General features: G+C 37.8%; 1 protein-coding gene across 2 annotated transcripts; it reads right to left on the bottom strand.

Annotated features, from left to right (window-relative positions):
- Nucleotides 1–278: 278 nt before the first annotated feature.
- LOC121413690 lies at nucleotides 279–12,997 on the bottom strand. Of its 2 annotated transcripts, XM_041606612.1 has the most exons (12): nucleotides 12,700–12,991; nucleotides 10,966–11,128; nucleotides 9,366–9,480; nucleotides 8,559–8,744; nucleotides 7,307–7,489; nucleotides 6,767–6,930; nucleotides 5,717–5,865; nucleotides 3,512–3,714; nucleotides 2,606–2,875; nucleotides 1,999–2,133; nucleotides 1,103–1,239; nucleotides 279–638 (listed from the first exon to the last, which is right to left on the bottom strand). In XM_041606612.1, exons 1-12 carry the CDS (start codon nucleotides 12,865–12,867, stop codon nucleotides 487–489), a joined length of 2,025 nt encoding a protein of 674 aa, XP_041462546.1. In that variant the 5' UTR covers nucleotides 12,868–12,991; the 3' UTR covers nucleotides 279–486. The 2 variants fall into 2 exon arrangements, with proteins under 2 accessions (XP_041462546.1, XP_041462545.1); XM_041606611.1 differs by lacking the exons at nucleotides 279–638; nucleotides 1,103–1,239 and having other exon boundaries at nucleotides 1,872–2,133; nucleotides 12,700–12,886; nucleotides 12,974–12,997.
- Between the last annotated feature and the right edge of the window lie 363 nt (nucleotides 12,998–13,360).

Here is a 13,360-nt window from a genome sequence, read left to right as displayed (position 1 = left end):
ATTCTCCTCATACATTCTTTTATTTTCGTCATTGCTGACTTTCCTTTTCTCTTCTTTTGCCTGGCTGCTTCCAACCCAAAGGTCTTGATAGTAATGAAAACGATTTGTATCCCCTATTTCTACTAGCAGATGCTCTAATTATCAGATCATCTAACACAACCATGGTTAAACACATTCTGTCTACTATCAATTTGGTCAAATTAACATTTGGTCAAACCATCACCTTTTCTATCATTTGGTGTAATCTAATGCCTGGATGGTCTAATTACCATTTTGTCTTAAGAGATCGATGAATGCATTAATATACATCGTATCTAGGAAATATTTTGAACAAATTTGCATGTTAGATGTTGACATTGCTGGCCATCCATATTTGTGATTGATTGGATCAATCGTAACTTTTTGTAAGAGAGGGCCTGATGTGCCAGGCTCACTCAGAAGTCTCTTTATACTGATAAGGAAGATAAGCATGACCTTAGCTTTGCTTTAGAAGATTGGATAATATAATACTTCTGATGTGCCTGGCTGCTTCTCACTCATAAGTCTCTTGATGGTGATGAGGAAAAGAAGCATGGCCTTAGACTTTGACCCCAGGCTCAGCATCTGGACATCCTCATCGGTCAAGTAAACACCATCACCTAGATGACAAAAATGTATCAGAAAATTCAAACAGCATATAGTGTATTTTCTTTCCAATCACAAAGTAAAGGCACTGCCACATCATTCCAAGCATGGTGAGTGAGTGATTTTGTGGGTATTACCCACGTGCAACCTGCCCGGTTGCCGAGCAGGCAAATTTAAGGGGTACGTTGTTACTAAGCCTGAGTCATATCAATTATTTTGAAAACCGGTGTTCAACAGCTTTAATTCGATAGTTTAGTTGGACATTTCTGTTAATTATGATGATTGATTGTATAAACCAAACGAATCGGCCGGCCAACACATTTTTTTTTTGATGCACCGATTTTTTAAAATCTGCACCGGCGCTCGATGACATCGATCGAACACCAATTTTAAAACTGATTCGACTCAGGCTTAGTTGTTGCTGATGAAGTTCATAGCGATCATCATGAAGAAAGTTCTGGAATTAAATATTACATACCACGTTTGTGTTTGATGTTGAGGATGGTATTGATGCAGTCGATGGTCTCATTGACTAGGGTTAGAGGAAGGATTCTCTTCATGTGAGATGACTGCTTGGAGAACTCATCATTCATTACCATGGCAACAAAGGCTATGCTGAATGACAGAGAGAGTTATGGAGAAGTACATGCATGAAAATAACAGTAAAAACACAAATCAGATCTCAATGCGCAATTTATTTAAAAAAAGGTATATTTGATCGGATTCCTATAAAGAGTCTATGTGAATAAAAAATTTGCATTTTCTGGGCAATATCTTATAAATCAGCAATGAGATTTTTCACAGACTTTGATCTTATAATTTTGTAGATTATGCTATGGGTAACACTCATCCCAATTTTTTTCACGATTGCGCAATCGATGGCAGAGATCATAAGGGGAGGGGGGGGGCTGAATCAGCTCCCCCTAATCTGCTTAAGCATCAAATTAGCCCAGTCTATTTAGGGTTAAATTGCTTATCTAAGTCCCCAAGCCTGTCTGTCAGGCTCAATTCGAATTCAATTGCCACATCAGATTACTTCATCCCATCTTCCTACCATTTATTTATTTATTCATTTTCATATTTTCCCATTGCACTTGTTTCATATCACTATTTCACTAGATGACCTTTTTTTGTCCTCCTGTTATCCACAACATGATTTCAATACAGGCAAAAAAAAAATATTATTTTTTAGATTTTATTTTTCAAAACCTACTGCCTAAATCTGTAACATTGGATAAGATATAACAGGGCAGTGAATGGGGATATTAAGAGGCTCTTTTGAACTTTCCATGGCTCTTTAGGGCATTTCGGGGGCAAAATTGCCATGAGACCCTGTGTATTATTTGTTTTATTTTCATTTCAATGTATACATACTCCTCAGGTTCAGGATATTGGCTTTGCATAGGTTCTTCCACTTTCACTGCATGGTTGTGACCTGAAGGTCTCTCAGGGATGGTGTCTACAACTGACTTTGACACATTAGCAGGTTGCATCCGTGGATCAACATATCTGTGAAATATCAGAGACGGCAAAAGAAAAAAAATGTGAATTATTACACTACATGCAAAATATTGAAGTCTTGAAATTCACCTTTTAATTTAACAAATGTGCAACAATTTTATTTTACTCTTTATGCTAATATTTCATAGAATTAAACCACCAAGACATGTTCATAATAATTATACAGTACACAAGTAAAACATACAATAACTAACACAAGTGAATTAGTACATAGTTATAGTAATTTCATTTTGGGAGAAACTACACCATCAAGAAAAATATGAATATAGACATATTATAATTGGTCTGAAAGATGCTTGGACTGACATGGAAGGAACTTGTCTGTAGATCAAACAGACAAGATTCATGGTTCCTTCTTTGTGGAAACCAATTGCCTACTAGACCCAGATGGACCATATACAAAGCCTACAGGACATTTATAATTCAGTAGTGAACTGGTTAAAGGAGAATTCATCTATACCTGGTGTAAGACATGGTAAGCTCAGGTGTCTTTGGCATCTCATCAGCCATGAACCTTGATAGATCAAACGACTTGGAGTCGCCAAGCTTTCCAGAAAATCCAGGAGGTGTTTCCGGCATATCATCCAGGGAAGGCTGTGGTTTCTCGATGTAGAGACGCTGGGGTTCCTCTGGTGTCTGTTTGGGTTCGTTTGAGGTCAGGCGGACAGGTTCCTCCATGATGAAAGAGGGTTCAGAGGGTGCAAGGTCACCAAAGGCTTTGGAGCTGGTTCTGATTGCAAGAAGAAAGATCAGAGTAAAAAACACAGAAAGGCTGAAATAACTATAATGATATCTATTATTTACCTAGGGTAGCCACTCAAGCTATTTGTGATATGTAGATGGCTTTAGCAGGACCTGCATAATGTGTTATTTTTACCCCTCTCAAATCTTACGCTGATCACCTCACTGAATGGCAGAATTTCCTATTTACAAGGTCTTTGGTACAATAATTCAGCAAAAAATAAAAAATAAACCTACAAAATCCAGTTCATGAAGCAGGCAAAAAACTAATGCCCTGGAGTTGAAGATTATGCATGTTCAACTCCAACACATGCAGAATTTCAAGCTCATCATAGTAGCTGGTCTAATACATCAGCTTTTGTTATTGAATCCCACACTATCCCATAAAGTATGGGAATCAATTAATCTAAGTCCATTACAGTTCATACTGCGGATGCCCTTTTTACTGGCTTTGATGCCCCTTCACTTGGCTTGGAGATTTGTAGCACTCTTTTTAAATTTAGTTTTCCATTTACAGAGTAATATAGAAATACATCCTGTCAAAAAGTGGCTTTGTCTTGAAATAGTGAAATTTGTAGCCACAGAAAAGAAATACAAGTAAAAATCACACAAAGGACCAACTGACCTAATATTCCACTTGGCAGTCATTTCTGGGGTGGGAGGTGTATCGGTTTGATGGCCCAGATTAGCAAACATATCAGGTTTGTTTGGTAGCTTGTCTGAAGCCATGGTGAACTCTGGCTGGCTTGGGATTGGTGCTTGGATAGAGGTGAAATCCCATCTAGCTGTAAGCTCCGGAGGTTGAGGGGTCCCAAACTGGTCATCATTCTGCAAATTCAAAGTTTCGAATTGTAAATTAATGTGAAATGCTACATAAATTAAATCCTGTATGCTGATTGGTTTGAATAGCATAATGTGACCAAACATATTCTCACTATTTTGCGATGATGTCGAAAATGAAACGCCCACCAAAGAAAATGTGCTATTCTGTGACGTCAATGATGGAATAGTTGACTATTCCATCATTGGCGTCACAGATCATTGACACAGATCATGCAATCTCTCGGGCGCACCGGTCAGCGAGTTGAATCTACCGGGCAAATCCTGAGAAGGGACGGCGCAGGTACAAATCCGTGTTCCGCTAAGCACGTGGTTTCGGGAAAAGTAGATCAGTCTGCGCAACGCGTTAAGAAAAGATGACCTACGTGTACAACAGTAGATAGACTATTGTTCTATATATTTATCCTCGGTTGTACTGGCCAAATTAGTATTTTTCTCTCGGGCCTTCGCCCCTCGGGAAAAATAGTAATGCCAGTCCAACCTCTGAAAATAATTCCCGCTATACTTACTCAAAGCCTGGTATATTTGTATAATATATCCCGTATAAGAGATCTGACATGACAATCTGGACTTTTTGCATTCACTATGGGGGAAACTCTATACAAGTACAACGCAGTAACACACCAATTTCTTTGAAAATGCAAGTCAAATCACAATAAAGAGCTGAGAGGCTTTGTCAAAAGTTGGTGGAACAGGACGGAATCTCTGGACGACATATTTGCAATTGTTTGTCTGGTGCAAATCTTCAGATAATCCGCTGTCCCAGTCCACAAACTTTTGACGAAAACCTCTCAGCTCTCCATTGTGATTTTGATTGCATTTTCAAAGGAATTGATGCGTTGAAGAGAGTTTCCTCGTACATGTAGTAAATGCGAAAAGTCCCTATTCATTGACACACAAAAAAATTAGTCATAATTATTGCTAGGTTACTTTAATAGATGATGGCGCATGTGAGGAGTTAAGATTCAGGCAGTTGACTACTAAAAAATTTGCATTCCCCATAAAATAATCTACAAAACTACATACTCAGTTGTTTTAAATTCATTGTTTTAACTGATTGTGCTAATTTATGTGTAATATATGCATTGGATGACATTTATCTTCTGCTATACATCAATGAATGAAGACACACATATTCTGATTTGTGGTCTCGATACATATTTTTCCTTGATCCTTGCAAACCTAATTTTAACCAGCCTATTAGCCCTCAATTATTTTTTGTTTTGTCAGACATGGGGGCAAGATGTGCGAGACTTGAAAGGAACAATGACATTTCACAGCAATTTTTTTTTTCATGATTCAGACATATCATTTACAGGGGGGGAGGGGACTTACAAAGCCATAGTCATTAATAAATATTACCCACACACTGGACTTGCATCCGATCAAGGTTCTATAACACAAAGCTTAGAGATTACACTTAGGCTTGATTTTTGTGATTTATTATACATTAGTGAATGAGGCTTTTAATAGGAGGAAATTATAATTTGTAAACAAATTTTTTCGGCATTACTCCTATATATTAAGATCGCATGCTCGATCTTTAATGAAAATCATAAGTCAGAAAAAATTGTAACCAGTGGGATTCGAACCCGCCATCTACTGATTTCTGGGCAGCGACTCAACCGCCAGGCTATTCTGGTTCACGGCTAAGCCACGATGAACTGGAATTCAAATACCCTCGATCCTCTTCTTTCTGACTCATTAATATTGCCATTATTATACATTGTAGTCAATCAACAAATCATAAAAATATGTTCTACAATGATTGCTTAGCTTTGTGTTACGGATCCCAGGGGTCCGTTGCAGAAAGAGTTGCGTTTAAACGCAAGTCAAAAACTCAACCGCAAGTCCCAAATGCGCGCTGTTGATTGGTTGAAAAGCAAGTTGCAAATGATTTTTTAGAGTTGCGATTGATTGCAACTCTTTCTGCAACGGGCCCTAGAAGGAACATCTTCCGTCAAACAATCTTCATGTACTGTGCTCTTACCTCTGTTAGATTGCTTGGAATGGCATCCAGTACAGATGCAGAACCATTCTTGTTTGATGATTTGTATTGGAGAGACTTCTTGGCTCCCTGGTATCCACTGGAGTCATTGGTATGTCCAGCATGACCACGAGGAAGATCACAAGCCATGTCTGATTAACAAGAAAGGGGTTCATTAAAAATAAACACCAGGGGGTGCTTCACAAAGATTTAAGTATGACTTAGAGTCGCACTTAAATACCGAGTTGCGTACGGTATGAAAGGCTTGACCGCATTGGTCAGATCGTGTCATGGGGACGAGCACTAATGCGTATTTATCAATAAGATCGCGCGTTGCATATCATGTACGCGTCGGCATTTAAGTGCGACTTAAGTCATGCTTAAATCTTTGTGAAACACCCCCCAGTTGTGGTAACGATCTCAAAATGAGTTGGAACAGAATCCAATAAAATTACCACCCAAGTGTTTGTATGTATGAATAAAAAATATGTGCCAAGTGGCTCTGGCAGAAAACATGTAATTGCTGAGAAATTAGTAAAATAAGCACAGAGTTCCATCAAATGTCGGGTATTTCTCCAAGCAATATGAATACACTGTCCCACCTATGCATTTCTATGTTAGTGATTGTCAGAACTATCAGGTTTGAGCTAAGATTTCATGATTTCACAAAGGTAAGTTTACATTAGTGTACCAGATCTAGATATATGATAATATGGTGACAATTAACCTTGATCTTAAAGACTTTCTCATGAAATAATTGTTTGCTGCAACTACTATTTTTTTTACCTTTGAGAAAAGATAGTATAAATAGCTTGCTTTATCTCTGTAGAATATAAGAATGAAACTATTTACAAAGATAGGAAATGCACAATTTTTTTTTTTTTTTGGGGGGGTACTAACCAGGGTACCCTGACTCATACATCAATAAGATTTGAAATTTTTGCTTCAAACTGTACTGTAGTCAGGTAGGAACCAATATCCCCCCCCCCTCCATCATGTATTTTGTACTGCATGCACATGTAGGAATAAAATCCATTTGAACCTGTAACCTACCTATAAACTTGGTGGGAGTCTCCTCTGGGAACTCATTTCCCCCAAAGATCCCAGGGGTCACGGTGACTCTGGCTGAGGGTGTGGTTGTCACCCCGATAGGAGTGAACGGGCATGCATTGGCCTGGGTTGGGGCACCGACAGGTGACCGGGCTCTTTCCATTTGTCTGGCAAATATAAGAAAAAGAAGATGAATGTGTAGAGGTGATTACTAAATTATTATGCAATAACAAAAACACAACAGTTCAAAATACAGTGGCTTATCATCCGAACAATGTTCTGAGCGATGTTAAAAGCACTTTGAAGAGAAACCATATCACATATATACGTGTATGATGTATATAAATTGTAGAAAACAATACACATAAGTTGATGAAACACTCTCCTGAACTTGTCAGAAGACAAAATCTTGACGTAAATCCTCCTTGAGCCTTTTGCTGAAAATGCCCCAAGATACTGCATGTATCCATATCATAAATGTACAATTTTCTAAAGATAAAATGATAACTTTATTGCTTTTACTCTACATGTTATGGTACTTACTTGCTGTTGTAAGTGGAACTAAGCTGGGTGCCTCCTTGCATTGCAGCATGCCTTTGCTGATTATGAAGATTCTTCTTGGAGATATTTTCAAGAAAGTTGGAGCTCAGACCAAAGTCTTCCAGTTTCGGAGTGCCTCCAACCTCTGGCAAAGCTAAGTGTGGGTTCTTAGCTGGTGTAGCATGTCTGATATTTGATTGAAATAAGAACACATTTTTGTCATTCTTTCATAAAAAAAACAATAAAACAAAACATTTTGGAAGTCCATATAAGGTATGTTTTTTTATACTGATGATACATTTAGTGTGTAGAATGATTTAGTTTTTCCAAATAAAACGGTCAAAGTGAACTTTATATTGGCCAATGACACAGTATTTAACACACGGAAACAACAATTTTTGAAGAAGTCAACCCCCGACCCGACCCTCCTTTGCAGATGAACAAGGTACATCAGCAAATTGATATGTCATTGGTTTAAATGTTACTGCATGGCTAATTACCCTTGCAGTAACATTCAAACCAATGACATATCAATCGCACCTTGTGGTAATGGTTTATTTTATATTGCGGCTTTTGCCCTTCTTTGACTACAGAAGTAAGTGACTTATCAACGAAAAGAGAATTTTCAATTTGAGTGATTTTGTAAATCTAGTTCTCCCCCCAGGCCAGATTTCACAGATAAACACTCTTCCTGCTATGATATTATTGCTGGTGGGCGCATCATGGTCTAGTGGTTCTGACTCTTGCCTTTAAAACAGAGGGTCGTGGGTTTGAATCCTAGCCATGGCATGTTTTTCCTTCAGCAAGAAATTTATCCACACTGTGCCGCACTCTACCCAGGTGAGTAGAATGGGTAACGGCAGGATTCATTCCTTGAATGCACGAGCGCTGAAAGGCAGCTTGAGCTAAAGCCGCTGGAGTAATAACAATAACAATGCGCCTCAGAATACTGTTTCTAAATAGATGGCACTATACAAATGCCTATTACTATTATCATTAAAGATCATAACACATTGGCACCTTTGCAAATGGAATGTACATATTTTGCTCATTTACACAAATTATGCTTTTGTTTATAATTTTGCTTCTTTTTTGTCAAAGAGTGGGGCAGTATAAAACATTCCAACAAGGTGATAAGGTTACCCAGGTGTACCAAGGTGAAACTTGCCAAGTGTGACAAGAGTATTACATTCAAAAAATAAAAAAACACAATTTAAAATGTCTATGCCATCAGAGTAAATGGATCGCAGCTTACTTGAGTTTGTCAACAGGTTTAGTTTGAGGAAGCTTCTCTGCAGCTTCTTGAGGATCTTTGTTGTCCTGGTGCTTGCTCCTTGACACCTGATCCAGGAAGCCTCTGCTCAATCCAAAATCTTCCAGTCGAGGTGTTCCCCCTTTCCAGGAAGATCCCAGGTTAGGCTTGTTGGATGGAGTCGTTGGTCTGCGCCAGGATACAAATAGTCAATAAACCTAATTTTTTCATATTGATTGTTCATTGGTTAACATACCGGTACTGGAAATGATGTATTGTGAGAGGTGTGTGTGAGTGAGTGAAAGAAATACTCTGTTACTACAGGGGAGAGGGTGATTTTGCCCCCCCCCCCTCCCTCTCAAAATGTACAGCCTGACTCCTAAGCTAAAACAAGATACATTATCATTGCAGTGTGTTGAGTTCATGAAAATTCTACTACTAAACTGCTAATTATGAAGCAATACTGCCACATTAAAGATTATCATATAGAGCAAATTGAGATTTTTCAGATCTACATAACTTTCTCATTTCATGACCAATATCTATCAAATTTTGTTATATTGCTTCTTTCCATCCCTTTTCTCATAATAATTTTTCCTCTTTTTTTCATTTTCTCCCAGAGTTTCTTTCATTCAGAACTTTGTACGTTTGACCTAGAATTGTGTTATAATTGTATTTCATGTGTTTCGTCACAGTTGACACTCTTAAATTTTGGACGAACTGAAACAAAAGCAGAATTCCTGGACCAATTCCTATTCAAAGTACATTGTACATGCAGTTATTAAATAGCAGTAGGCATGCAGAACTTACACATTTTCTTTCATTTCCTCAGCATCATTTGCAGAGGTAGCAGAAAGGTCTCCCTCTGGATGTTGTGATCCAGTCCCAACTGCTTCTTTCTCAATGGAACGAAGAACAGGAAGCCCTAAGAATAAATATGAACAAAACATGAACAGTGTGAACAGCACTTGTACCATGATTTAATCAGATTGTAATACTTTTATTTCATTATCACTTTTTTAAAAATATAATCTTAAAAAGTTTCAGTTTTTTCCCAATACACAATCCCAGGCTGGTATTATCTAATAAAATCTCACTTATTCATGTCTCAATCAACTAACTATTTTCTCATTCAAAGTTGAATAATTTTATGTGTAAATGTACAATCTTCTAATGTAAATAATATTCAATGTTAACATTGCACAATTAGTCTTCGGACTACAGCATTGTATCATGTTTTATATCTAAGTAATAAACTAAAATTGAATTGAATTGATTTGAACTACATGTATGTACATGTATATATCCCCATTCTGTCACCTGGGTCCTACATGTAATACCACAAAGGCAATTTCTGACAAACTAGTGATTAAGACCAAGAAGCATTTGGACTAAATCAGGAAAAACTAAGTATGCAAAAACTGCATTATTTTCTTCAGCAAAAAAAGAAACAATAAAGTCCCCATTTTTTTTAAAGTCTGAAACTTCGTACTTGTATGATATACTCAACAAAACTTGACTGCATCCAACATCGTCTATCTGAAGGTATATCCATCTCTGTGTAAACAACACTACAATGTATATATTTCCACATGTATAGTGTGAGTGTCTCTTACTGCATTGTAAAGACCTTTTATCGATTCATAAAATCAAACACTTTTTACAGAGTTGATCTCATGACTGGTATACAGTTATAACATTGGTTCAATTTCATATACATACATGTAGACTTGTTGTTAAAACAAATGCACAATTTCTATAACAAAGTTACTATCAGCAAATCACTTGTATACAATTAATGCACATTTATGAGTGTGTTATGACGATGCAGCACACTCGAGGGTATTTACAATTATGCGAAAGCAAGAGGCGCTTGCGCCGAGTGCTTTTGCATAATATTGTGAATGCCCGAGAGTTGCTCGCATCGTCACTAACATCACGAATCTTAAAATGTGCATTAATTGTTTTATAAAACGGGTCAGCAAAAAGAATTTTTCATGGAAATCTTGTTCAAATCCCTCCAACTTGTGTACGATCGCACAGACGAAGAGATCACAAGACTATCAATTATGACATCACAGGCGTATCTACTATGCGCGCCTAAGTAAGCGCGTCAAAATCCTAGCCAGCCTCTTTTACTGAACGCGTATCAGTTTTTACGTGCTATTGGAACTAATGCTGCACAAAAATTGCATAGTGCTGCACAAAAAATGCACAGTGCTGCACGAAAAATGCACGACTGGAAGGTTGCGCATAATTAAAGCATGAACACGTGACTTGAATACGCACTCACCATTGGCTACATCCTTAAACCCGTTTTATAATAAATTCTATTGCAAATTTGCTATGCCCATATCGCATTTCAATCTTTAAAGATTACATAAAGTTCTTCTTTTCAAATTTGCTTTACCTTTAACTTTACTTGGCTGTGGCTGGTAGCCATACTGCTGAAGATACCCTTCAAGGAGATTGACCTTTGACCTGTAGGCATCACACAGCTGACTGCAAGAATCAAGAAGTTTGTTGAACTCTGATGATGGAGGCAGATGGGATTGTATGTTTCCAGCTTCACGCTATTATAAGGAAGACGAGCAAAGGGAGAAATGTTAGAAATCATTATTTTACGTTCCTGTGAGGTTCTATTATATATTATTTTTAATTCTTATTCTAAGAACTGTTAGTGTTACAGTTATGTCTTATGAAAACCAAAATCTTATTCTAATTCTATCTGTCTAACTCGGTTTGGATTTTCCTTAAAGGTCAAGTCCACCCCAGAAAATTTTTAATTGAATAAATAAATAAAAATCAAACTAGCATAACACTGAAAATTTCATCAAAATCAGACCCTCGAGCATGCGATGTTTTGAAATCGGCAGCGAATTATTTGTACATGTGAGGAACTCCATGTTGGCTCTAAATCACCAATTTTGAGGCTAACTTGCCTGGAGGATGGATATGGAGTGAAATTAGGGTGTAAAGTAAGAAATTAAGCTTTTAAAATAATTTTATCACAGAATTGTGATATGTAGGGGAAAATGTGCATCAGAAATTGCACATGGTGGTAGTCATAATGGACCCCTATACATGCAACCATTTCCCGACCGTTACGTTGATTTTTCTTTTCGTACCATTTGTATGGAAAACGTGGTACAGGAAAAAAGACGCAACTTAGGAATATGAAATTGTGCTCCTCGCTATTTTCAAGGCTTGTTCATGATTTTGAGTGCAGATTTTGGATTATTTATAAATGGTAAGCGGAGCTCGAGCATATGGCGCTCGTGGGCTGCTGAGTTGTTATCGCTCGGCAATAATTTTTTGTGGGGGGCGACATTAAGATTTTATGTTGGCCCTCGAAAGCACGATTTTGGAAGATTTCGAGGGCGACTTAGTTTAGGCATTTCCGGAGCGAATTCGCCTGCCGCCCCCGTGTATTTTTTTCGCTGAGCGGTAGTGAAGTGGAGCCTGCACGAACATCAGGAATTAATCATTGATTCACTTGACAAGGTCGAGGAAAAAATTTGAATATTTCATACTTCATAAAATTATAAAATACAAAATAGTGAGTGGATGACGTCGACATCAGTCTCCTCATTTACATATTGACCAGGATGTGCACAACTGTTGGTGTTTTGTGAAATTATTTAAGCAAAACTTTAAATGTCATAACTTTCTCATTTTACATTTGATCGTGATATAGGGAACCACCGTTCACTTCATACAGCAGCGCTTTATTCAGTAACACGCATGGTTCCCTATTTCCACCTCCATTCACTTTGTACACAAGTGCGCGTAAACAAATCTACGAGTGGTTCCCAAAACCACGATTTGGCCTCTCATTTTACATTTGATTTTGATGAAATTTTCAGTGTTATGTTTGTTGTATTTTTCTCTTTTTATTCAATTCAACCTCATCATTCATGTTAGTTACATGTACTAACTTGTCCTTAATAAGTTAATAAAATATCAATTTAAATTTCAAGCCAAAATCCAATCTGGCTCAGTCACTGACATGACTGACAAAATATAAATCTAGTGACAGTCACTCGCACTACTAACGTTAACGTTAGTGCGAAGTGAATTAGTAATAGTATAGGCCTAGATCTACTACAGCTAACACAGTAAAGTGCCAGTGTACACTCCCTACCTTCACGTTATGGGCATCTGCTTGCATTCGTCGCAGAACTGGGCGGGCGGAGTCCCCGCTTGAACGAAGAGCAACTGGCCTTTTCATCCGCTCCTCAGCGAGAGCGCTCTCATTTTGAACGTTTCTTGCGATCCGTCTTAGTTGACCAAAAACGTTTTCCCCATCCATTTCTAAGCTTCACGTACTTCTGCAACAGAAAATTTACCAGAAAGTTGCTTCTAATTTAATGAAACGGCTATAAAGGTAGCTAAAAACAGGGTCAAAAATTACATACCGTTTTGAATTTGTAGAAACCGCGAATGTTGTTGTTGTTGTTGTTTTAGCTTATACGGCGCGTGTCATTCAGTAGTGAATATTTGCGCCAGCATAATTTGCGGTAATTTTATTTATAATTTTTTCTGTACTTAAATCAATTCAGTAAAAGTCAGGTACGGCGCTGCATTATTCGCGCAATTTTGGAGATTCACAACAGACTGTCATCACAAATCACTTAACCACTTATGATGTATTTTCTGGCCAAGCCCGGATCGGTACATTGATCAGGTTTCTCAGCTACTGCATGATGCGCATGCGTAGCCTTAGGCCCCCCCAATACCAGTCAAGGCTGTGTGATGTCTGTTGACGAAGTGATCTCCTTCAACCGAGTTTCAAAATAGCTCTA

The sequence above is a fragment of the Lytechinus variegatus genome, chromosome 4, assembly GCF_018143015.1.
Source record: "Lytechinus variegatus isolate NC3 chromosome 4, Lvar_3.0, whole genome shotgun sequence".
Taxonomy (NCBI): Eukaryota; Metazoa; Echinodermata; class Echinoidea; order Temnopleuroida; family Toxopneustidae; genus Lytechinus; species Lytechinus variegatus.
Note: the sequence above shows the minus strand (reverse complement) of the source record. Positions and strands in the feature narration are given on the sequence as shown.